Source organism: Oncorhynchus tshawytscha, unplaced genomic scaffold, assembly GCF_018296145.1.
Source record: "Oncorhynchus tshawytscha isolate Ot180627B unplaced genomic scaffold, Otsh_v2.0 Un_contig_2048_pilon_pilon, whole genome shotgun sequence".
Lineage (NCBI taxonomy): Eukaryota > Metazoa > Chordata > Actinopteri > Salmoniformes > Salmonidae > Oncorhynchus > Oncorhynchus tshawytscha.
Window position 1 is genome coordinate 9,605 of NW_024609688.1, and position 25,792 is coordinate 35,396.

The following is a 25,792-nucleotide window of genomic DNA, read 5'->3' on the forward strand; positions in this document are numbered from 1 at the left end:
TCTGAGTTACCTAAAGCCTATTCCCTGTCAAACACTGTGTTAGTTACTGTATAGTGTAGCCTGGCCTGCACAGCGTTCGCTACTGTTTACTGCATGTGGTAGTTGTCTAGTGAGAGCTAGCTAATGGTGTGTAGCCTAGCCTGCACAGCGTTCGCTACTGTTTACTGCACATGGTAGTTGTCTTGCTAACAGTGTGTAGCCTAGCCTGCACAGCGTTCGCTACTGTTTACTGCACATGGTAGTTGTCTTGCTAACAGTGTGTAGCCTAGCCTGCACAGCGATAGCTACTGTTTACTGCACATGGTAGTTGTCTAGTGAGAGCTAGCTAATGGTGTGTAGCCTAGCCTGCACATGGTAGCAGTAAGTGACATGTGCCAGAACACACCCCTTATTTTGAAATTGATGAGCTGATTTGCTATAATTTTATACATTTAATATTTTTCCCCCATTTTTAAATATTCAAGCATAATTTAAAATTCATTACATAGGCCTAAATGAAATATACTTTATGTACGATGTCCTGAAAGGAAACTACCAAATAAAATGTATTATTATTATTGACAATTAGTTTTAGGTTCACCCCCCGTTCACAAAAATGGTTCGCTCCGACAGACAGTGAGTCACGTGGCCTGCTATAAAAGCAGACCGGCCATTCAGTTACTGTTCGATTGAGCAAACCGAGTGACCTAAGCGATTTTGAGCGCGCTGTGATCGCCGGCCAGCCGGCCTCCTGGGCTATTCACGCATGACAGTGTCTGGGGTTTACCGAGAACGGTACGACAAACAAACAACATCCAGTCAGCGGCAGTCCTGTGGGTGAAAACAGCTCATTAATGTGAGGTCGGCAGTCCTGTGGGTGAAAACAGCTCATTGATGAGAGGTCGGCAGTCCTGTGGGTGACAACAGCTCATTGATGAGAGGTCAGCAGTCCTGTGGGTGACAACAGCTCATTGATGAGAGGTCGGCAGTCCTGTGGGTGAAACAGCTCATTGATGAGGTCGGCAGCCCTCTCATCCTCTCTGATGAGAGGTCGGCAGTCCTGTGGGTGAAAACAGCTCATTGATGAGAGGTCGGCAGTCCTGTGGGTGAAACAGCTCATTGATGAGAGGTCAGCAGTCCTGTGGGTGACAACAGCTCATTGATGAGAGGTCGGCAGTCCTGTGGGTGAAACAGCTCATTGATGAGAGGTTGGCAGTCCTGTGGGTGAAACAGCTCATTGATGAGAGGTTGGCAGTCCTGTGGGTGACAACAGCTCATTGATGAGAGGTCGGCAGTCCTGTGGGTGACAACAGCTCATTGATGAGAGGTTGGCAGTCCTGTGGGTGAAAAGCTCATTGATGAGAGGTCGGCAGTCCTGTGGGTGAAAACAGCTCATTGATGAGAGGTCAGCAGTCCTGTGGGTGACAACAGCTCATTGATGAGAGGTCGGCAGTCCTGTGGGTGACAACAGCTCATTGATGAGAGGTCGGCAGTCCTGTGGGTGAAACAGCTCATTGATGAGAGGTCGGCAGCCCTCTCATCCTCTCTGATGAGAGGTCGGCAGTCCTGTGGGTGAAAACAGCTCATTGATGAGAGGTCGGCAGTCCTGTGGGTGAAACAGCTCATTGATGAGAGGTCAGCAGTCCTGTGGGTGACAACAGCTCATTGATGAGAGGTCGGCAGTCCTGTGGGTGAAACAGCTCATTGATGAGCGGTTGGCAGTCCTGTGGGTGACAACAGCTCATTGATGAGAGGTCGGCAGTCCTGTGGGTGACAACAGCTCATTGATGAGAGGTTGGCAGTCCTGTGGGTGAAACAGCTCATTGATGAGAGGTTGGCAGTCCTGTGGGTGAAAACAGCTCATTAATGAGAGGTCGGCAGTCCTGTGGGTGACAACAGCTCATTGATGAGAGGTCAGCAGTCCTGTGGGTGACAACAGCTCATTGATGAGAGGTCGGCAGTCCTGTGGGTGACAACAGCTCATTGATGAGAGGTCGGCAGTCCTGTGGGTGAAACAGCTCATTGATGAGAGGTCGGCAGCCCTCTCATCCTCTCTGATGAGAGGTCGGCAGTCCTGTGGGTGACAACAGCTCATTGATGAGAGGTCAGCAGTCCTGTGGGTGACAACAGCTCATTGATGAGAGGTCAGCAGTCCTGTGGGTGACAACAGCTCATTGATGAGAGGTCGGCAGTCCTGTGGGTGAAACAGCTCATTGATGAGAGGTCGGCAGCCCTCTCATCCTCTCTGATGAGAGGTCGGCAGTCCTGTGGGTGAAAACAGCTCATTGATGAGAGGTCGGCAGTCCTGTGGGTGAAACAGCTCATTGATGAGAGGTCGGCAGTCCTGTGGGTGAAACAGCTCATTGATGAGAGGTTGGCAGTCCTGTGGGTGACAACAGCTCATTGATGAGAGGTCAGCAGTCCTGTGGGTGACAACAGCTCATTGATGCATGGCTTTGCACCACATCAACTCCCATCATCAAGTTTGCAGGCCTGATAACCAACCTGTCTTACTTATTGATGTCATGTTAAATCCACTTCAATCAGTGTAGATGAAGGGGAGGAGACAGATTAAAGGATTTAAGCCTTGAGACATGGATTGTGTCTGAAGGCCAAGACTAGTGCCTTTGAACAGTTTCCCAATGGTCCATTGGGAAACTGTTGAGCGGGGAAAACCCAGCACCGTTGCACTTCTTGACACATTCAAACAGGCGCTCCTACCCCATTCAAAGGCACTAGTCTTGGCCATTTCCCAACTGTGGGAAGTAATTGGAGTCAACATGGGCCAGCATCCTCGTGGAACGCTGTCGACACCTAGAGTCCACGCCCCGACGTCAAGAGGGTGCAACTCAATATTAGGAAGGTGTTCCGTACCCTCAGTGTCTACATTCACATTTAAGTCATTTAGCAGAGAGCATTCAGTGTCGTACTGGTCCCCGTTGGGAATAGAACCCACAACCACGGCAAGGCAAGTGCCCTGCTCTACCAACTGAGCCACACATCACACCTGCTGTTACTAGACTATTATATATATATTGTGCCTTCCTGTATTCTACTGATTCTAGAAAGTTTCCTATTCTACCGAGACATTTACGTCATGCTCCTATTTGTCTCTATTGTTGTTGTGAAGTAGGAGCCTGCAGTAAGCATTGTGGACGATATATCCCGTACATACGACTAATAAAACTGAGCTGGCTTTCTACTCTCAAAATGAGTTTAAAATGTTTTCATTTTTTTATTACCAAGATAAATTGTCTAACATTGACAGATCATTTTTACTTTTAAGTCGTCAAAATAAAATGAGTGTTTTTCTTACCGATATACCTTTGCTTAAGTCCATTGTCACTAAAGATGATTCAAAATGGAGGTGAGGGTTCCCTGAGGTGAGTTGAAGACGTTGGCTCAGCCATACCTGTCAGTTAAACTATTACACTGCTCTTTGCAATGCAATTCAGAAAATGACGTTTTGATTTGAAAAAGGGTGAAGCTGTAGTTGTCATATTAAAATGTCTGTAGTCCTGAGGCCATCCTTCCCGAAGCCTGGTCCATGTTTATTAGCTTAACCAGACGTTTAAAAAAGCTCACATTTAAATAGTAATTCTTGTTACGACCAGTAGAGTGCGCTGGTGCACCTCTGCCAGCCGGGAGCTCGAGAAACACTTTAAATATCACATTCCAGTTTATTAACAAATCAATGATTGAAACCATCATCAGAAACTCAATCCAACAGTTGCTTTCGTATTAACAGAATATCAGGTGGTTCCTCCAGACAGCCACCTTGAGAATTAAATGACGTTTTATGTGTCTGTAGTGCATTTGGGTTCGATCCTGAGACTTCTCCTCAGTATCTGTAGCAACAGAGTTCAATTCCCTGACAATTGTAACTTTCCCAAAGATGTCCAGGTTTTTCCCAGAAATCCTGCTTCTGGAATCAGGAGTGAGTTAGAAGATACTAGGATTTCTGGAAAATCTGGGGAATTTTTTTGCTAATGGAGACCGTGCTCTCACTTTGTCCCTGTAGTCAGTCAGTCTGGCAACCCAGGAGAGAGATGTGTAGTGTTGACACAGGTAGTCTCTGTACACAGACAGACAGGTGTGGCTGATATTAGGAGTCGTCCTGTGGGCCAGGTTTGTTACACATGAGTTTAGCTGCCAGAGATCCGTACGCGTTGCTTTTAGCCTCCGGCTGGACCTTGTCTTTACATTTTCTCCCTGTAGTAGAGACAAGACATATAGATCATTAGAGAGGTGGTCTACATTCACCATGTTATTCTGCTGCTGGGGATAATGCACATTCACCATGTTATTCTGTTGCTGGGGATAATGCACATTCACCACGTTATTCTGCTGCTGGGGATAATGCACATTCACCACGTTGTTCTGCTGCTGGGGATAATGCACATTCACCACGTTGTTCTGCTGCTGGGGATAATGCACATTCACCACGTTGTTCTGCTGCTGGGGATAATGCACATTCACCATGTTATTCTGCTGCTGGGGATAATGCACATTCACCATGTTATTCTGCTGCTGGGGATAATGTACATTCACCATGTTATTCTGCTGCTGGGGATAATGCACATTCACCATGTTATTCTGCTGCTGGGGATAATGCACATTCACCACGTTCTGCTGCTGGGGATAATGCACATTCACCACGTTGTTCTGCTGCTGGGGATAATGCACATTCACCATGTTGTTCTGCTGCTGGGGATAATGCACATTCACCGCGTTATTCTGCTGCTGGGGATAATGCACATTCACCGCGTTATTCTGTTGCTGGGGATAATGCACATTCACCATGTTATTCTGTTGCTGGGGATAATGCACATTCACCACGTTGTTCTGCTGCTGGGGATAATGCACATTAACCTCACCTTCTGGCTATTGAGAGATGTCTGAACAGGTTTACTGTAGGGTAAGACACTAAGCACCTTCTGGCTATTGAGAGATGTCTGAACAGGTTTACTGTAGGGTAAGACACTAAGCACCTCCTGGCTATTGAGAGATGTCTGAACAGGTTTACTGTAGGGTAAGACACTAAGCACCCCGGTCCAACCCGGGTCCTCCAGTACCTCCCAACAGCCCAACCCTAGTCCTCCAGTACCCCCAACAGCCCAACCCTAGTCCTCCAGTACCCCCAACAGCCCAACTCCAGTCCTCCAGTACCCCCAACAGCCCAACTCCAGTCCTCCAGTACCCCCAACAGCCCAACTCCGGTCCTCCAGTACCCCCAACAGCCCAACTCCGGTCCTCCAGTACCCCCAACCCTAGTCCTCCAGTATCCCCCAACAGCCCAACTCCGGTCCTCCAGAACCCCCAACCCCGGTCCTCCAGTATCCCCCCAACAGCCCAACTCCGGTCCTCCAGAACCCCCAACAGCCCAACTCCGGTCCTCCAGTACCCCCAACAGCCCAACTCCGGTCCTCCAGTACCCCCAACAGCCCAACTCCGGTCCTCCAGAACCCCCAACCCTAGTCCTCCAGTACCCCCAACAGCCCAACTCCGGTCCTCCAGTATCCCCCAACAGCCCAACTCCGGTCCTCCAGAACCCCCAACCCTAGTCCTCCAGTACCCCCAACCCTAGTCCTCCAGTATCCCCCAACAGCCCAACTCCGGTCCTCCAGAACCCCCAACCCCGGTCCTCCAGTATCCCCCAACAGCCCAACTCCGGTCCTCCAGTACCCCCAACAGCCCAACTCCGGTCCTCCAGTATCCCCCAACAGCCCAACCCCGGTCCTCCAGTACCCCCAACAGCCCAACTCCGGTCCTCCAGTACCCCCAACAGCCCAACTCCGGTCCTCCAGTACCCCCCCCAACAGCCCAACTCCAGTCCTCCAGTACCCCCAACAGCCCAACTCCAGTCCCCCCAACAGCCCAACTCCGGTCCTCCAGTACCCCCAACAGCCCAACTCCGGTCCTCCAGTACCCCCAACAGCCCAACTCCGGTCCTCCAGTACCCCCAACAGCCCAACTCCGGTCCTCCAGTACCCCCAACAGCCCAACTCCGGTCCTCCAGAACCCCCAACCCCGGTCCTCCAGTACCCCCAACAGCCCAACTCCGGTCCTCCAGTACCCCCAACAGTTTTGTTGTAACCCTTGCCAAACACTTCAACTAATTGAGGACTTGATGATTAGTGGACAAGTTGAATCAGGTGTGCTTGTCCAGGGTTACAATACAAATGGGTACTGTTGGACCGGGGGATTTAGTTTCAGGTGTTTCTGGTACCCCTGCTACGTGTGGTTAGCTGGAGCCATACCAGGAATACCATGTTAAAATATCACAGAGAATTACCTGCTTCAAATGCAACTTGTTTAGGCAAAAAAAGGTTGATTTGTGTTTCCTTGTAGAAATCTCGTCTTGGATATTAAATCAAGATGTTTCAAATGCTCCCATCCATTTCTATTTGTTGTAGAAGTATATAGTTACCTGGTATTTTCCCCATGGCTATGAAGGTTATGTTTTCAGTCTTGATCTTGGGTCTGTCTCTGGCTATCAGGAAGACTCCAATGAATGAGAGCAGGCAGCTGGAAGAGTTCAGAGAGAAGGTTATGTTCAAATATCACTCTAAAATCATGGAGTTGAAATCACAGTGTTTACAATTTTGGAGTCATCTGAACCCTCAGAGTGATACGGTCTCTGGAGTTCACTGGGACGGTGTACTAAACTCCACTGGGACGGTGTACTAAACTCCACTACGAGTTCATTGGGACGGTGTACTAAACTCCACTACAAGTTCATTGGGACGGTGTACTAAACTCCACTACGAGTTCATTGGGACGGTGTACTAAACTCCACTGGGACGGTGTACTAAGCTCCACTAAGAGTTCACTGGGACGGTGTACTAAACTCCACTGGGACGGTGTACTAAACTCCACTGGGACGGTGTACTAAACTCCACTAAGAGTTCACTGGGACGGTGTACTAAACTCCACTAAGAGTTCACTGGGACGGTGTACTAAGCTCCACTGGGACGGTGTACTAAACTCCACTGGGACGGTGTACTAAACTCCAGTAAGAGTTCACTGGGACGGTGTACTAAACTCCACTAAGAGTTCACTGGGACGGTGTACTAAACTCCACTGGGACGGTGTACTAAACTCCAGTAAGAGTTCATTGGGACGGTGTACTAAACTCCTAAGAGTTCACTGGGACGGTGTACTAAACTCCACTGGGACGGTGTACTAAACTCCACTAAGAGTTCACTGGGACGGTGTACTAAACTCCACTAAGAGTTCATTGGGACGGTGTACTAAACTCCACTAAGAGTTCACTGGGACGGTGTACTAAACTCCACTAAGAGTTCACTGGGACGGTGTACTAAACTCCACTGGGACGGTGTACTAAACTCCACTAAGAGTTCACTGGGACGGTGTACTAAACTCCACTGGGACGGTGTACTAAACTCCACTGGGACGGTGTACTAAACTCCACTAAGAGTTCACTGGGACGGTGTACTAAACTCCACTAAGAGTTCACTGGGACGGTGTACTAAACTCCACTGGGACGGTGTACTAAACTCCACTAAGAGTTCACTGGGACGGTGTACTAAACTCCACTAAGAGTTCACTGGGACGGTGTACTAAACTCCACTAAGAGTTCACTGGGACGGTGTACTAAACTCCACTAAGAGTTCACTGGGACGGTGTACTAAGCTCCACTGGGACGGTGTACTAAACTCCACTAAGAGTTCACTGGGACGGTGTACTAAACACCACTGGGACGGTGTACTAAACACCACTAAGAGTTCACTGGGACGGTGTACTAAACACCACTAAGAGTTCAATGGGACGGTGTACTAAACTCCACTAAGAGTTCACTGGGACGGTGTACTAAACTCCAGTAAGAGTTCACTGGGACGGTGTACTAAACTCCACTGGGACGGTGTACTAAACTCCACTAAGAGTTCACTGGGACGGTGTACTAAACTCCACTAAGAGTTCACTGGGACGGTGTACTAAGCTCCACTGGGACGGTGTACTAAACTCCACTGGGACGGTGTAATAAACTCCACTGGGACGGTGTACTAAACTCCACTGGGACGGTGTACTAAACTCCACTGGGACGGTGTACTAAGCTCCACTAAGAGTTCACTGGGACGGTGTACTAAACTCCACTAAGAGTTCACTGGGACGGTGTACTAAACTCCACTAAGAGTTCACTGGGACGGTGTACTAAACTCCACTAAGAGTTCATTGGGACGGTGTACTAAACTCCACTAAGAGTTCACTGGGACGGTGTACTAAACTCCACTAAGAGTTCACTGGGACGGTGTACTAAACTCCACTAAGAGTTCACTGGGACGGTGTACTAAGCTCCACTGGGACGGTGTACTAAACTCCACTGGGACGGTGTACTAAACTCCACTAAGAGTTCACTGGGACGGTGTACTAAACACCACTGGGACGGTGTACTAAACACCACTAAGAGTTCACTGGGACGGTGTACTAAACACCACTAAGAGTTCAATGGGACGGTGTACTAAACTCCACTGGGACGGTGTACTAAACTCCACTAAGAGTTCACTGGGACGGTGTACTAAACTCCACTAAGAGTTCACTGGGATGGTGTACTAAGCTCCACTGGGACGGTGTACTAAACTCCACTGGGACGGTGTACTAAACTCCACTAAGAGTTCACTGGGACGGTGTACTAAACTCCACTAAGAGTTCACTGGGACGGTGTACTAAACTCCACTGGGACGGTGTACTAAACTCCACTGGGACGGTGTACTAAACTCCACTAAGAGTTCACTGGGACGGTGTACTAAACTCCACTAAGAGTTCACTGGGACGGTGTACTAAGCTCCACTGGGACGGTGTACTAAACTCCACTGGGACGGTGTACTAAACTCCAGTAAGAGTTCACTGGGACGGTGTACTAAACTCCACTGGGACGGTGTACTAAACTCCACTAAGAGTTCACTGGGACGGTGTACTAAACTCCACTGGGACGGTGTACTAAACTCCAGTAAGAGTTCATTGGGACGGTGTACTAAACTCCTAAGAGTTCACTGGGACGGTGTACTAAACTCCACTGGGACGGTGTACTAAACTCCACTAAGAGTTCACTGGGACGGTGTACTAAACTCCACTAAGAGTTCATTGGGACGGTGTACTAAACTCCACTAAGAGTTCACTGGGACGGTGTACTAAACTCCACTAAGAGTTCACTGGGACGGTGTACTAAACTCCACTGGGACGGTGTACTAAACTCCACTAAGAGTTCACTGGGACGGTGTACTAAACTCCACTGGGACGGTGTACTAAACTCCACTGGGACGGTGTACTAAACTCCACTAAGAGTTCACTGGGACGGTGTACTAAACTCCACTAAGAGTTCACTGGGACGGTGTACTAAACTCCACTGGGACGGTGTACTAAACTCCACTAAGAGTTCACTGGGACGGTGTACTAAACTCCACTAAGAGTTCACTGGGACGGTGTACTAAACTCCACTAAGAGTTCACTGGGACGGTGTACTAAACTCCACTAAGAGTTCACTGGGACGGTGTACTAAGCTCCACTGGGACGGTGTACTAAACTCCACTAAGAGTTCACTGGGACGGTGTACTAAACACCACTGGGACGGTGTACTAAACACCACTAAGAGTTCACTGGGACGGTGTACTAAACACCACTAAGAGTTCAATGGGACGGTGTACTAAACTCCACTAAGAGTTCACTGGGACGGTGTACTAAACTCCAGTAAGAGTTCACTGGGACGGTGTACTAAACTCCACTGGGACGGTGTACTAAACTCCACTAAGAGTTCACTGGGACGGTGTACTAAACTCCACTAAGAGTTCACTGGGACGGTGTACTAAGCTCCACTGGGACGGTGTACTAAACTCCACTGGGACGGTGTAATAAACTCCACTGGGACGGTGTACTAAACTCCACTGGGACGGTGTACTAAACTCCACTGGGACGGTGTACTAAACTCCACTAAGAGTTCACTGGGACGGTGTACTAAACTCCACTAAGAGTTCACTGGGACGGTGTACTAAACTCCACTAAGAGTTCACTGGGACGGTGTACTAAACTCCACTAAGAGTTCACTGGGACGGTGTACTAAACTCCACTAAGAGTTCACTGGGACGGTGTACTAAACTCCACTAAGAGTTCACTGGGACGGTGTACTAAGCTCCACTGGGACGGTGTACTAAACTCCACTGGGACGGTGTACTAAACTCCACTAAGAGTTCACTGGGACGGTGTACTAAACACCACTGGGACGGTGTACTAAACACCACTAAGAGTTCACTGGGACGGTGTACTAAACACCACTAAGAGTTCAATGGGACGGTGTACTAAACACCACTAAGAGTTCACTGGGACGGTGTACTAAACTCCACTAAGAGTTCACTGGGACGGTGTACTAAACACCACTGGGACGGTGTACTAAACACCACTAAGAGTTCACTGGGACGGTGTACTAAACACCACTAAGAGTTCAATGGGACGGTGTACTAAACACCACTAAGAGTTCACTGGGACGGTGTACTAAACTCCACTAAGAGTTCACTGGGACGGTGTACTAAACTCCACTAAGAGTTCACTGGGACGGTGTACTAAACTCCACTAAGAGTTCACTGGGACGGTGTACTAAACTCCACTAAGAGTTCACTGGGACGGTGTACTAAGCTCCACTGGGACGGTGTACTAAACTCCACTAAGAGTTCATTGGGACTGTGTACTAAACTCCACTAAGAGTTCATTGGGACGGTGTACTAAACTCCACTAAGAGTTCATTGGGACTGTGTACTAAACTCCACTAAGAGTTCATTGGGACGGTGTACTAAACTCCACTAAGAGTAACCAGATACAGGGACTGAAGAGTATCCACAGCCCCTACTGTGAACGTCAACGGCCCCTACTCTGAACGTCACGGCCCGCATTCAGGTGGAATGTCAAGGCCCGCATTCAGGTGGAATGTCAAGGCCCGTATTCTTAAAAAGACAGTACTCATGGGGTTTTTTGCATACTACTTACCCAAAGAGAAACATTAAAATATTGAGCAAAGCCAAGCCCTGGAATTCCTGGTAAAATACTATTCCTGCAAAAGAAAAGTAGTTTAACACCAAACCAAAACAACATCAGAGAGGCAGAGGGAGAGATGCAGAGGCAGAGGGAGAGATGCAGAGAGAGAGATGCAGAGAGGCAGAGGGAGAGAGAGGGAGAGAGAGAGGGGCAGAGAGAGAGAGATGCAGAGGGAGAGAGAGGCAGAGGGAGAGAGAGGGAGAGATGCAGAGAGGCAGAGAGAGAGGGAGAGAGAGAGAGAGAGGGGCAGAGAGAGAGAGAGATGCAGAGGGAGAGAGAGGCAGAGGGAGAGAGAGGGAGAGAGAGAGAGAGGGGCAGAGAGAGATGCAGAGGGAGAGAGAGATGCAGAGGGAGAGAGATGCAGAGAGAGATGCAGAGAGGGAGAGAGGCAGAGGGAGAGAGGCAGAGGGAGAGAGGCAGAGGGAGAGAGGCAGAGGGAGAGAGGCAGAGGGAGAGAGGCAGAGGGAGAGAGGCAGAGGGAGAGAGGCAGAGGGAGAGAGAGGCAGAGAGAGAGCTGCAGAGAGAGAGGCAGAGAGGCAGAGGGAGAGAGAGGCAGAGAGGCAGAGGGAGAGAGAGGCAGAGAGAGAGATGCAGAGAGGCAGAGAGGGAGGCAGGTAGAGAGAGAGGCAGAGGGAGAGAGAGGCAGAGAGGCAGAGAGAGCTGCAGAGAGAGAGGCAGAGAGGCAGAGGGAGAGAGGCAGAGAGGCAGAGGGAGAGAGAGGCAGAGAGGCAGAGGGAGGCAGAGAGAGAGAGAGGCAGAGAGGCAGAGAGGCAGAGGGAGAGAGAGGCAGAGAGGCAGAGGGAGGCAGAGAGAGAGAGAGGCAGAGGGAGGCAGAGAGAGAGAGAGGCAGAGAGGCAGAGGGAGAGAGAGGCAGAGAGGCAGAGGGAGGCAGAGAGGCAGAGAGGCAGAGGGAGAGAGAGGCAGAGAGGCAGAGGGAGGCAGAGAGAGAGAGAGGCAGAGAGGCAGAGGGAGGCAGAGGGAGAGAGAGGCAGAGAGGCAGAGGGAGGCAGAGAGAGAGAGAGGCAGAGAGGCAGAGGGAGAGAGAGGCAGAGAGGCAGAGGGAGGCAGAGAGAGAGAGAGGCAGAGAGGCAGAGGGAGGCAGAGAGAGAGAGCAGAGAGGCAGAGAGGCAGAGGGAGGCAGAGAGAGAGAGAGGCAGAGAGGCAGAGGGAGGCAGAGAGAGAGAGAGGCAGAGAGGCAGAGGGAGGCAGAGAGAGAGAGAGGCAGAGAGGCAGAGGGAGAGAGATGCAGAGGCAGAGATGCAGAGAGGCAGAGGGAGAGATGCAGAGAGAGAGATGCAGAGAGGCAGAGGGAGAGAGAGGGAGAGAGAGGGAGAGAGAGAGGGGCAGAGAGAGAGAGATGCAGAGGGAGAGAGAGGCAGAGGGAGAGAGAGGCAGAGGGAGAGAGAGGGAGAGAGAGAGAGAGGGGCAGAGAGAGATGCAGAGGGAGAGAGAGATGCAGAGGGAGAGAGATGCAGAGAGAGATGCAGAGAGGCAGAGGGAGAGAGGCAGAGGGAGAGAGGCAGAGGGAGAGAGGCAGAGGGAGAGAGGCAGAGGGAGAGAGGCAGAGGGAGAGAGGCAGAGGGAGAGAGGCAGAGAGGCAGAGGGAGAGAGAGGCAGAGAGAGAGCTGCAGAGAGAGAGGCAGAGAGGCAGAGGGAGAGAGAGGCAGAGAGGCAGAGGGAGAGAGAGGCAGAGAGAGAGATGCAGAGAGGCAGAGGGAGGCAGGTAGAGAGAGAGGCAGAGGGAGAGAGAGGCAGAGAGGCAGAGAGAGAGCTGCAGAGAGAGAGGCAGAGAGGCAGAGGGAGAGAGGCAGAGAGGCAGAGGGAGAGAGAGGCAGAGAGGCAGAGGGAGGCAGAGAGAGAGAGAGGCAGAGAGGCAGAGGGAGAGAGAGGCAGAGAGGCAGAGGGAGAGAGAGGCAGAGGGACAGGGAGGCAGAGAGAGAGAGGCAGAGAGGCAGACAGGGAGGCAGAGGGAGGCAGAGAGAGGGAGAGGCAGAGGGAGAGAGAGGCAGAGAGAGAGGCAGAGGGAGAGAGAGGGAGAGATGAAGAGGGAGAGAGGCAGAGGGAGAGAGGCAGAGAGGGAGAGGCAGACAGGGAGGCAGAGGCAGACAGCTGTCCATATCTGGAGGATAAACTCTAATTAGTATGGAGCACCAGACCATGAAAACATTTGGCGTCCCCAAATGCCATCCGTGTCTTTATTTAGTGCCCTACTTTTGACCAGGGCCCATAGAAAGTAGTGTACTATCTAGGGAATAGGGTGCCATTTGGGATGCACACTTTGGCTCTTTTAGGTTTTCAGTGGAGTTGCGCGGAGTTAGCCTGGCAGAGTCACAGAACAACAAAAGAAGTCCTCCGGAGATGCGAGCCAGGCCGAGTGATTATTTTACCTCCAATTTCTTGTCTCATCGCTGCATCCCCAACGGGTTCGTGAGGCGAAGGTCGAGTCACGTGTCCTCTGAAACATGACCCGCCAAACCACACTTCACAACACCCGCCCGCTTAACCCGGAAGCCAGCTGCACCAGCTGTGTCGGTGGTAACACTGTTCGACTGAGGTCAGCCTGCAGGCACCCGGCCCGCCACAAGGAGTCGCTAGAGCGCCATGAGCCAAGTAAAGCCCCTCCCGGTCAAACCCTCCCCTAACGACGCTGGGCCAATTGTGTGCCGCCCCATGGGACTCCCGGTCACGGCCAGTTGTTAAACAGCCTGGGATCGAACCCCAGGCTGTAGTGACGCTGTGCCACTCAGGAGGCTGCAAGACTGAGTGACTCTGTTGGACCTTTTAAAAAGAGATGGCAGTGATTCTAGAGAACCCAGGGAGAAAGAGGGATGGAGAGAGAGGGGCAGAGACAGAGACAGTGAGATGGAGAGAGAGGGGCAGAGACAGAGACAGTGAGATGGGGAGAGAGGGGCAGAGACAGTGAGATGGGGAGAGAGAGGGGCAGAGACAGTGAGATGGGGAGAGAGGGGGCAGAGACAGTGAGATGGGGAGAGAGGGGGCAGAGACAGTGAGATGGGGAGAGAGGGGCAGAGACAGTGAGATGGGGAGAGAGGGGCAGAGACAGTGAGATGGGGAGAGAGGGGCAGAGACAGTGAGATGGGGAGAGAGGGGCAGAGACAGTGAGATGGGGAGAGAGGGGCAGAGACAGTGAGATGGGGAGAGAGGGGCAGAGACAGTGAGATGGGGAGAGAGGGGCAGAGACGGTGAGATGGGGAGAGAGGGGCAGAGACGGTGAGATGGGGAGAGAGGGGCAGAGACGGTGAGATGGGGAGAGAGGGGCAGAGACGGTGAGATGGGGAGAGAGGGGCAGAGACGGTGAGATGGGGAGAGAGGGGCAGAGACAGTGAGATGGGGAGAGAGGGGCAGAGACAGTGAGATGGGGAGAGAGGGGCAGAGACAGTGAGATGGGGAGAGAGGGGCAGAGACAGTGAGATGGGGAGAGAGGGGCAGAGACAGTGAGATGGGGAGAGAGGGGCAGAGACAGTGAGATGGGGAGAGAGGGGCAGAGACAGTGAGATGGGGAGAGAGGGGCAGAGACAGTGAGATGGGGAGAGAGGGGCAGAGACAGTGAGATGGGGAGAGAGGGGCAGAGACAGTGAGATGGGGAGAGAGGGGCAGAGACAGTGAGATGGGGGAGAGAGGGGCAGAGACAGTGAGAGGGAGATGGGGAGAGAGGGGCAGAGACAGTGAGAGGGAGATGGGGAGAGAGGGATGGAGAGGGGCAGAGACAGTGAGAGGGAGATGGGGAGAGAGGGATGGAGAGGGGCAGAGACAGTGAGATGGGGAGATGGGGAGAGAGGGATGGAGAGGGGCAGAGACAGTGAGAGGGGCAGAGACAGTGAGAGGGAGATGGGGAGAGAGGGATGGAGAGGGGCAGAGACAGTGAGAGGGGCAGAGACAGTGAGAGGGAGATGGGGAGAGAGGGATGGAGAGGGGCAGAGACAGTGAGAGGGGCAGAGACAGTGAGAGGGAGATGGGGAGAGAGGGATGGAGAGGGGCAGAGACAGTGAGAGGGAGATGGGGAGAGAGGGATGGAGAGGGGCAGAGACAGTGAGAGGGGCAGAGACAGTGAGAGGGAGATGGGGAGAGAGGGATGGAGAGGGGCAGAGACAGTGAGAGGGAGATGGGGAGAGAGGGATGGAGAGGGGCAGAGACAGTGAGAGGGGCAGAGACAGTGAGAGGGGGAGGAGAGGGGCAGAGACAGTGAGAGGGAGATGGGGAGAGAGGAGGAGAGGGGCAGAGACAGTGAGAGGGAGATGGGGAGAGAGGGATGGAGAGGGGCAGAGACAGTGAGAGGGAGATGGGGAGAGAGGGAGGAGAGGGGCAGAGACAGTGAGAGGGAGATGGGGAGAGAGGGATGGGGAGAGGGGCAGAGACAGTGAGAGGGAGGAGAGGGGCAGAGACAGTGAGAGGGGCAGAGACAGTGAGAGGGGGGAGAGGGGCAGAGACAGTGGGAAAGGAAAAAGCAGACAAAGAAATGGTTCCCTAGTTGATCAGTAAGCCACCAACACTGAGGGTGTTACCCATAGACTTCTGATGTTATCCCAGCAGAGCTATAGGGAACAAAACATGCATTTTATTTTTTCCAACAGAGCTCATCTCAACTAGAATCGTCACAGAGGTAAATCTGAGCTGAATCGTCACAGAGGGAAATCTGAGCTGGAATCGTCACAGAGGGAAATCTGAGCTGGAATCGTCACAGAGGGAAATCTGAGCTGGAATCGTCACAGAGGGAAATCTGAGCTGGAACCGTCACAGAGGGAAATCTGAGCTGGAATCGTCACAGAGGGAAATCTGAGCTGGAATCGTCACAGAGGGAAATCTGAGCTGGAATCGTCACAGAGGGAAATCTGAGCTGGAATCGTCACAGAGGGAAATCTGAGCTGGAATCGTCACAGAGGGAAATCTGAGCTGGAATCGTCACAGAGGGAAATCTGAGCTGGAATCGTCACAGAGGGAAATCTGAGGACTCCTGTTTTAATAGGTATTATTATACATCTTGCTGAGAGATGGATGGGTGACAACAGTCAATGCTGGTGTCTGTTGATAGATGAGAACAATGGAATAATGCCAAGCTCAGGGATCTCCTTGGGTGTCCCAAATGGCACCCTATTCCCTATATAGTACACTACTTTTAACAAGGGCCCCATAAGGCTCTGGTCGGGAGTAGTTGGCCATTTCCATTGAAAGCCCCCACTAAGCCACACCTCCAATATCATTTCCTTTTCGAGTGAATTGTAGAGTTGGTTGTTGAACTCGTTCATTTTAAGTCCTGTGGACGTCAAGTGAGTTCCTCGGCGTAGAATATAATTGGAATTAAATTAACTCTTTGGGACAATTACATTAAATATATCATAAAGCCTTAGTTTAATCCTAACACAACTCCTACATTAAATATATCATAAAGCCTTAGTTTAATCCTAACAGAACACCTACATTAAATATATCATGAAGCCTTAGTTTAATCCTAACAGAACACCTACATTAAATATATCATGAGGCCTTAGTTTAATCCTAACACAACTCCTACATTAAATATATCATGAGGCCTTAGTTTAATCCTAACAGAACACCTACATTAAATATATCATGAGGCCTTAGTTTAATCCTAACACAACTCCTACATTAAATATATCATGAGGCCTTAGTTTAATCCTAACACAACTCCTACATTAAATATATCATGAGGCCTTAGGAAACTCCTGGTTTACAAGTCACATGATGCTGGCGTGTAATTCCTATTGGAATCCAGCCAGAGTTAGGTTGTTAATGAAACACTAGGTAACACTGGCAGATTAACACTAGGTAACACTGGCAGATTAACACTAGGTAACACTGGCAGATTAACACTAGGTAACACTGGCAGATTAACACTATAGGTAACACTGGCAGATTAACACTGGCCAATTAGCTGTAAATGGCAGATTAACACTAGGTAACACTGGCAGATTAACACTAGGTAACACTGGCAGATTAACACTGGCCAATTAGCTGTAAATGGCAGATTAACACTAGGTAACACTGGCAGATTAACACTAGGTAACACTGGCAGATTAACACTGGCCAATTAGCTGTAAATGGCAGATTAACACTAGGTAACACTGGCAGATTAACACTGGCCAATTAGCTGTAAATGGCAGATTAACACTAGGTAACACTGGCAGATTAACACTAGGTAACACTGGCAGATTAACACTGGCCAATTAGCTGTAAATGGCAGATTAACACTAGGTAACACTGGCAGATTAACACTAGGTAACACTGGCAGATTAACACTAGGTAACACTGGCCAATTAGCAGTAAATGGCATATTAACACTAGGTAACACTGGCCAATTAGCTGTAAATGGCAGATTAACACTAGGTAACACTGGCCAATTAGCTGTAAATGGCATATTAACACTAGGTAACACTGGCCAATTAGCTGTAAATGGCAGATTAACGCTAGGTAACACTGGCCAATTAGCTGTAAATGGCAGATTGACGCTAGGTAACACTGGCCAATTAGCTGTAAATGGCAGATTAACACTAGGTAACACTGGCAGATTAACACTAGGTAACACTGGCAGATTAACACTGGCCAATTAGCTGTAAATGGCAGATTAACACTAGGTAACACTGGCAGATTAACACTGGCCAATTAGCTGTAAATGGCAGATTAACACTAGGTAACACTGGCAGATTAACACTAGGTAACACTGGCAGATTAACACTGGCCAATTAGCTGTAAATGGCAGATTAACACTAGGTAACACTGGCAGATTAACACTAGGTAACACTGGCAGATTAACACTAGGTAACACTGGCCAATTAGCAGTAAATGGCATATTAACACTAGGTAACACTGGCCAATTAGCTGTAAATGGCAGATTAACACTAGGTAACACTGGCCAATTAGCTGTAAATGGCATATTAACGCTAGGTAACACTGGCCAATTAGCTGTAAATGGCAGATTAACGCTAGGTAACACTGGCCAATTAGCTGTAAATGGCAGATTAACGCTAGGTAACACTGGCCAATTAGCTGTAAATGGCATATTAACACTAGGTAACACTGGCCAATTAGCTGTAAATGGCAGATTAACGCTAGGTAACACTGGCCAATTAGCTGTAAATGGCAGATTAACACTAGGTAACACTGGCAGATTAACACTAGGTAACACTGGCAGATTAACACTAGGTAACACTGGCAGATTAACACTAGGTAACACTGGCAGATTAACACTAGGTAACACTGGCAGATTAACACTAGGTAACACTGGCAGATTAACACTAGGTAACACTGGCCAATTAGCTGTAAATGGCATATTAACACTAGGTAACACTTGCCAATTAGCTGTAAATGACATATTAACACTAGGTAACACTGGCAGATTAACACTAGGTAACACTGGCCAATTAGCTGTAAATGGCAGATTAACACTAGGTAACACTGGCAGATTAACACTAGGTAACACTGGCCAATTAGCTGTAAATGGACGATGAAATGATGAAGAGATACATAATCTATATAGAATATTAAACTCCCGGTGACAGTGCTGCTCAGAGTTCTGGTTAAACAACGTACCTGCGGGAATGGCACTGGCCAATTAGCTGAGTTCTGGTTGAACAACGTACCTGCGGGAATGGCACTGGCCAATTAGCTGAGTTCTGGTTGAACAACGTACCTGCGGTAATGGCACTGGCCAATTAGCTGAGTTCTGGTTGAACAACGTACCTGCGGTAATGGCACTGGCCAATTAGCTGAGTTCTGGTTAAACAACGTACCTGCGGGAATGGCACTGGCCAATTAGCTGAGTTCTGGTTGAACAACGTACCTGCGGGAATGGCACTGGCCAATTAGCTGAGTTCTGGTTGAACAACGTACCTGCGGTAATGGCACTGGCCAATTAGCTGAGTTCTGGTTGAACAACGTACCTGCGGTAATGGCACTGGCAGTGAAGAACACAAAGTTGATGGGGACGACCTCCGTGGCGTCAAACATCTTCATGGCTTGATTAAGGAACCTGAGAACAGCGAAGGTTAAAGAGAGGCCTCTGAGGGCCATGTGAATGATATGACCCACACGGTGGACTCATCCATCAAACCACCGGAGCTTCATCCATCACACGGTGGACTCATCCATCAAACCACCGGAGCTTCATCCATCACACAGTGGATTCATCCATCATACTACTGGAGCATCATCCCATCACACAGTGGATTCATCCACCATACTACCGGAGCATCATCCCATCACACAGTGGATTCATCCACCATACTACTGGAGCATCATCCCATCACACAGTGGATTCATCCATCATACTACAGTGGATTCATCCATCATAATACCGTGGATTCATCCATCATACTACCGGAGCATCATCCCATCACACAGGCGATTCATCCCATCACACAGTGGGTTCATCCATCATAATACCGTGGATTCATCCATCATACTACCAGAGCATCATCCCATCACACAGTGGATTCATCCATCATACTACCGGAGCATCATCCCATCACACAGTGGATTCATCCATCATAATACCGTGGATTCATCCACCATACTACCGGAGCATCATCCCATCACACAGTGGATTCATCCATCATACTACAGTGGATTCATCCATCATAATACCGTGGATTCATCCATCATACTACCGGAGCATCATCCCATCACACAGGCGATTCATCCCATCACACAGTGGGTTCATCCATCATAATACCGTGGATTCATCCATCATACTACCGGAGCATCATCCCATCACACGGTGGATTCATCCATCATAACACTGGAGCTTCATCCCATCACACGGTGGATTCATCCATCATACTACCGGAGCATCATCCCATCACACAGTGGATTCATCCATCATAATACCGTGGATTCATCCACCATACTACCGGAGCATCATCCCATCACACAGTGGATTCATCCATCATACTACAGTGGATTCATCCATCGTAATACCATGGATTCATCCATCATACTACCGGAGCATCATCCCATCACACAGGCGATTCATCCATCATACTACCGGAGCATCATCCCATCACACGGTGGATTCATCCATCATAACACTGGAGCTTCATCCCATCACACGGTGGATTCATCCATCATACTACCGGAGCATCATCCCATCACACTGTGGATTCATCCATCATACTACCGGAGCATCATCCCATCACACGGTGGATTCATCCATCATAACACTGGAGCTTCATCCCATCACACGGTGGATTCATCCATCATACTACCGGAGCATCATCCCATCACACGGTGGATTCATCCATCATAATACCGGAGCATCATCCCATAACACAGTGGATTCATCCATCATAATACTGGAGCATCATTCCATCATAACACTGGAGCATCATCCCATCACACGGTGGATTCATCCATCATAATACTGGAGCATCATCCCATCACACAGTGGATCCCTCCATCATACTACCGGAGCATCATCCCATAACACAGTGGATTCATCCATCACACAGTGGATTCATCCATCATAATACTGGAGCATCATCCCATCACACAGTGGATCCCACCATCATACTACCGGAGCATCATCCCATAACACAGTGGATTCATCCATCATACTACAGTGGATTCATCCCATCACACAGGCGATTCATCCATCATACTACCGGAGCATCATCCCATCACACAGTGGATTCATCCATCACACTACCGGAGCTTCATCCCATCACACAGTGGATTCATCAATCATAATACCGTGGATTCATCCATCCATCATACTACCGAGCATCATCCCATCACACAGTGGATTCATCCACCATACTACTGGAGCATCATCCCATCACACAGTGGATTCATCCATCATACTACAGTGGATTCATCCATCATAATACCGTGGATTCATCCATCATACTACCAGAGCATCATCCCATCACACAGGCGATTCATCCCATCACACAGTGGGTTCATCCATCATAATTACCGTGGATTCATCCACCATACTACCGGAGCATCATCCCATCACACAGTGGATTCATCCATCATACTACCGGAGCATCATCCCATCACACGGTGGATTCATCCATCATACTACCGGAGCATCATCCATCACACGGTGGATTCATCCATCATAACACTGGAGCATCATCCCATCACACGGTGGATTCATCCATCATACTACAGTGGATTCATCCATCATAATACCGTGGATTCATCCATCATACTACCAGAGCATCATCCCATCACACAGGCGATTCATCCCATCACACAGTGGGTTCATCCATCATAATTACCGTGGATTCATCCATCATACTACCAGAGCATCATCCCATCACACAGTGGATTCATCCATCATACTACCGAGCATCATCCCATCACACAGTGGATTCATCCATCATACTACCGGAGCATCATCCCATCACACAGTGGATTCATCCATCATAATACCGTGGATTCATCCACCATACTACCGAGCATCATCCCATCACACAGTGGATTCATCCATCATACTACAGTGGATTCATCCATCATAATACCGTGGATTCATCCATCATAACACTGGAGCTTCATCCCATCACACGGTGGATTCATCCATCATACTACCGGAGCATCATCCCATCACACGGTGGATTCATCCATCATACTACCGGAGCATCATCCCATCACAGTTCTGCTCTGACAAGGTCACAATGTCCAATACATTTTTACCCTTCACATTTTCTTCAATACTCTGTAGAAATTGAATCTGCTGTCAGGGGAAGTGGAGACACATTGGACTTACTTTATCTGGAAGGCACAGGAGGCCACCATGACCACCACCATGACGTAGAAGATGGGGTAGGTGAGCTGGAGATCTCCCTTTATGGACTCCGTGATCATCCCAGACACAGCTTTGACCGAGATCACCGTCAGGGAGGCTAAAACAACAGGGACAACGTGACTATTTCCTGGAGTAACTCATCCCATTCTGAAACGTGATAACCATGATCCCCCATAGAGTCTGTCAGAGTTCTTACCCAGCAGAGCCACCAGCAGCATCACTATGGTTATATGCTTGATATTCCTCCTCTTGTACAAATAGAGCAGGATAGAAAACACTACGACCTCTAGAAACTGGAGAGAGAGAGAAGGAGAGAGAGGGAAGGAGAGAGGGGGAAGGAGAGAGGGGGAAGGAGATAAAAAAAACATCAACATTAATAATACTGAACTGGTTTCCATAGTCCATCTCAAAGCTTCACAGTGATTGACACAGCCCGGATATCTGATCGCAGTAACAGAGTCATCAGCCAGCAGCACGGGTATCTGATCGCAGTACGGGTATCTGATCGCAGTAACAGAGTCCTCAGCCAGCAGCACGGATATCTGATCGCAGTAACAGAGTCCTCAGCCAGCAGCACGGATATCTGATCGCAGTAACAGAGTCCTCAGCCAGCAGCACGGGTATCTGATCGCAGCCCGGATATCTGATCGCAGTAACAGAGTCCTCAGCCAGCAGCACGGGTATCTGATCGCAGTACGGGTATCTGATCGCAGTAACAGAGTCCTCAGCCAGCAGCACGGATATCTGATCGCAGTAACAGAGTCCTCAGCCAGCAGCACGGATATCTGATCGCAGTAACAGAGTCCTCAGCCAGCAGCACGGGTATCTGATCGCAGTAACAGTCCTCAGCCAGCAGCACGGGTATTTGATCGCAGTAACAGAGTCCTCAGCCAGCAGCCCGGATATCTGATCGCAGTAACAGAGTCCTCAGCCAGCAGCACGGGTATCTGATCGCAGTAACAGAGTCCTCAGCCAGCAGCACGGGTATCTGATCGCAGTAACAGAGTCCTCAGCCAGCAGCACGGGTATTTGATCGCAGTAACAGAGTCCTCAGCCAGCAGCCCGGATATCTGATCGCAGTAACAGAGTCCTCAGCCAGCAGCACGGGTATCTGATCGCAGTAACAGAGTCCTCAGCCAGCAGCACGGGTATCTGATCGCAGTAACAGAGTCCTCAGCCAGCAGCACGGGTATCTGATCGCAGTAACAGAGTCCTCAGCCAGCAGCACGGGTATCTGATCGCAGTAACAGAGTCCTCAGCCAGCAGCACGGGTATCTGATCGCAGTAACAGCAGCGAGCACATGGCTTTAATTTAAACAAATTACCCTTATAGAGAAAAGCACAATTTAAATAACTTGTTTGAATGAGAATGAACCAAAACAGAGTCGTCCTTGAGAGATCAATAAGTACTCCAGCATCCTGTGTGTGTTTTCAATAGTACTCTATATAGGGAATAGTTTAATAGTACTCTATATAGGGAATAGTTTAATAGTACTCTATATAGTTTAATAGTACTCTATATAGTTTAATAGTACTCTATATAGTTTAATAGTACTCTATATAGGGAATAGTTTAATAGTACTCTATATAGGGAATAGTACTCTATATAGGGAATAGTACTCTATAGTACTCTATATAGAGAATAGTACTCTATAGTACTCTATATAGAGAATAGTACTCTATACGAGAATAGTACTCTATACGAGAATAGTACTCTATATAGAGAATAGTACTCTATACGAGAATAGTACTCTATACGAGAATAGTACTCTATACGAGAATAGTACTCTATACGAGAATAGTACTCTATACGAGAATAGTACTCTATACGAGAATAGTACTCTATACGAGAATAGTACTCTATACGAGAATAGTACTCTATACGAGAATAGTACTCTATACGAGAATAGTACTCTATACGAGAATAGTACTCTATATAGAGAATAGTACTCTATATAGAGAATAGTACTCTATATAGAGAATAGTACTCTATATAGGGAATAGTTTAATAGTACTCTATATAGGGAATAGTACTCTATATAGGGAATAGTTTAATAGTACTCTATATAGGGTGCCATTTGGGACTCAGCTATAAACATCATCCGTCAGGACTGTCAGCGACTAACATGTTAAAAGGTCTCCCGTTCCATGGCTGTAGTCTGACACAACACATTTGTCACCTTCCCTCCTCTCTCCTTCCCGCCCGCCCGCCCTCCCTCTCTCCTTCCCGCCCTCCCTCCTGCCCTCCCTCCCGCCCTCCCTCCTTCCCTCTCTCTCCCTCCTGTTCCAGTCTAAGTACATTGAGGTCTCGCTCAGTAAATAAGACAGATTCTGGAGCAGGATGTGATGAATATGGGTGTGACCTGATAGACAGGCAGCATTAACTCCACTGGGCGCTGTCTGGCTGGGCGACCACCTGATCATCTGGATGGCTTTAGAGTAGGTCCTCTAAAACCATGTCAGGGTACATACCAGGAGTACATACCAGGTGTGGGTTAGGGTACATACCAGGGGTACATACCAGGTGTGGGTTAGGGTACATACCAGGTGCAGGTTAGGGTACATACCAGGAGTACATACCAGGTGAGGGTTAGGGTACATACCAGGAGTACATACCAGGTGTGGGTTAGGGTACATACCAGGGGTACATACCAGGTGTGGGTTAGGGTACATACCAGGGGTACATACCAGGTGTGGGTAAGGGTACATACCAGGTGCAGGTTAGGGTACATACCAGGTGTGGGCTAGGTTACACACCAGTGGTGCATACCAGGTGTGGGTTAGGGCACATACCAGGGGTACATACCAGGTGTGGGTTAGGGCACATACCAGGGGTACATACCGGGTGTGGGTTAGGGTACATACCAGGGGTACATACCAGGTGCGGGTTAGGGTACATACCAGGTGCGGGTTAGGGTACATACCAGGTGCAGGTTAGGGCACATACCAGGTGCAGGTTAGGGCACATACCAGGGGTACATACGAGGAGTGAGTTAGGGTACATACCAGGTAAATCAGGAACTGCCAGCTGACAGCGTATCTCTGGACCAGGTGGGCGGTGATGTGGGTGGAGGTGTGGGGGGCAAAGGTGACCAGGAGATAGGTTCCCACCACTGCTAGTGCACCACCTGTAGGTCAGGAAGAGATTCACACGAGTATTAGACCATCCTATTCACCTGAGTATCATATGACACGGAGTAACTGATCTGTTTCATCAGTACTATGACACGGAGTAACTGATCTGTTTAGTCAGTACTGAGCTATGACACGGAGTAACTGATCTGTTTAATCAGTACTATGACACGGAGTAACTGATCAGTTTAATCAGTACTGAGTTATGACACGGAGTAACTGATCTGTTTAGTCAGTACTGAGCTATGACACGGAGTAACTGATCAGTTTCATCAGTACTATGACACAGAGTAACTGATCAGTTTAATCAGTACTATGACACGGAGTAACTGATCAGTTTAATCAGTACTGAGCTTCATCATATGACACGGAGTAACTGATCAGTTTAATCAGTACTATGACACGGAGTAACTGATCTGTTTCATCAGTACTGAGCTTCTGAGTTAATGTTTCATTTCCATCTCTAACTACACACACAATATTTACATAAGAGTCACTAGCCAGCTCCTCTCTCCTCCTCGACGTCAACCAGACATAATGTTTTGTAACGTGGGAACTCATACCTAAATCTGAACACTCTTGGTGGTTAGAGAGTTGGACTAGTAACCGAACGGTTACAAGATTGAAAATAAGGATTTGTTCTTATCTGACTTGCCTAGTTAAATAAAAAATAAAATCAAAGCCACAATGATTATGTCCTGAGGGGTTTGATTAGCGCTGTGTGTGTGTGTACAAACTTACCAACAACATCAGAGGCTCGTAGCGTCTCTTTAAGGAACACCACAGAGATGACCGCACTGGCTGAAAGAGATGACATACATTAAGGAACACCACAGAGATGACTGACATTAA

General features: G+C 49.0%; 1 protein-coding gene across 3 annotated transcripts in view; it reads right to left on the minus strand.

Moving 5' to 3' along the window:
• Positions 1-3,639: 3,639 nt before the first annotated feature.
• The window catches only part of LOC121845493 (NIPA-like protein 2), a 49,615-nt gene continuing 27,462 nt past the window's right edge, over positions 3,640-25,792 (minus strand). For 2 of the 3 annotated variants that reach the window (XM_042316957.1, XM_042316959.1), the window contains exons 4-11: positions 25,682-25,741; positions 24,815-24,936; positions 22,005-22,101; positions 21,770-21,905; positions 18,939-19,027; positions 10,975-11,038; positions 6,410-6,507; positions 3,640-4,191 (exon numbers count right to left, since the gene is read on the minus strand). In XM_042316957.1, coding sequence (XP_042172891.1) covers positions 4,085-4,191; positions 6,410-6,507; positions 10,975-11,038; positions 18,939-19,027; positions 21,770-21,905; positions 22,005-22,101; positions 24,815-24,936; positions 25,682-25,741 — 773 coding nt within the window. In that variant the 3' untranslated portion in view covers positions 3,640-4,084. Of the gene's footprint in view, positions 4,192-4,756; positions 4,831-6,409; positions 6,508-10,974; positions 11,039-18,938; positions 19,028-21,769; positions 21,906-22,004; positions 22,102-24,814; positions 24,937-25,681; positions 25,742-25,792 lie in introns of those variants that run through there. The other variant, XM_042316958.1, reaches the window with a different exon arrangement.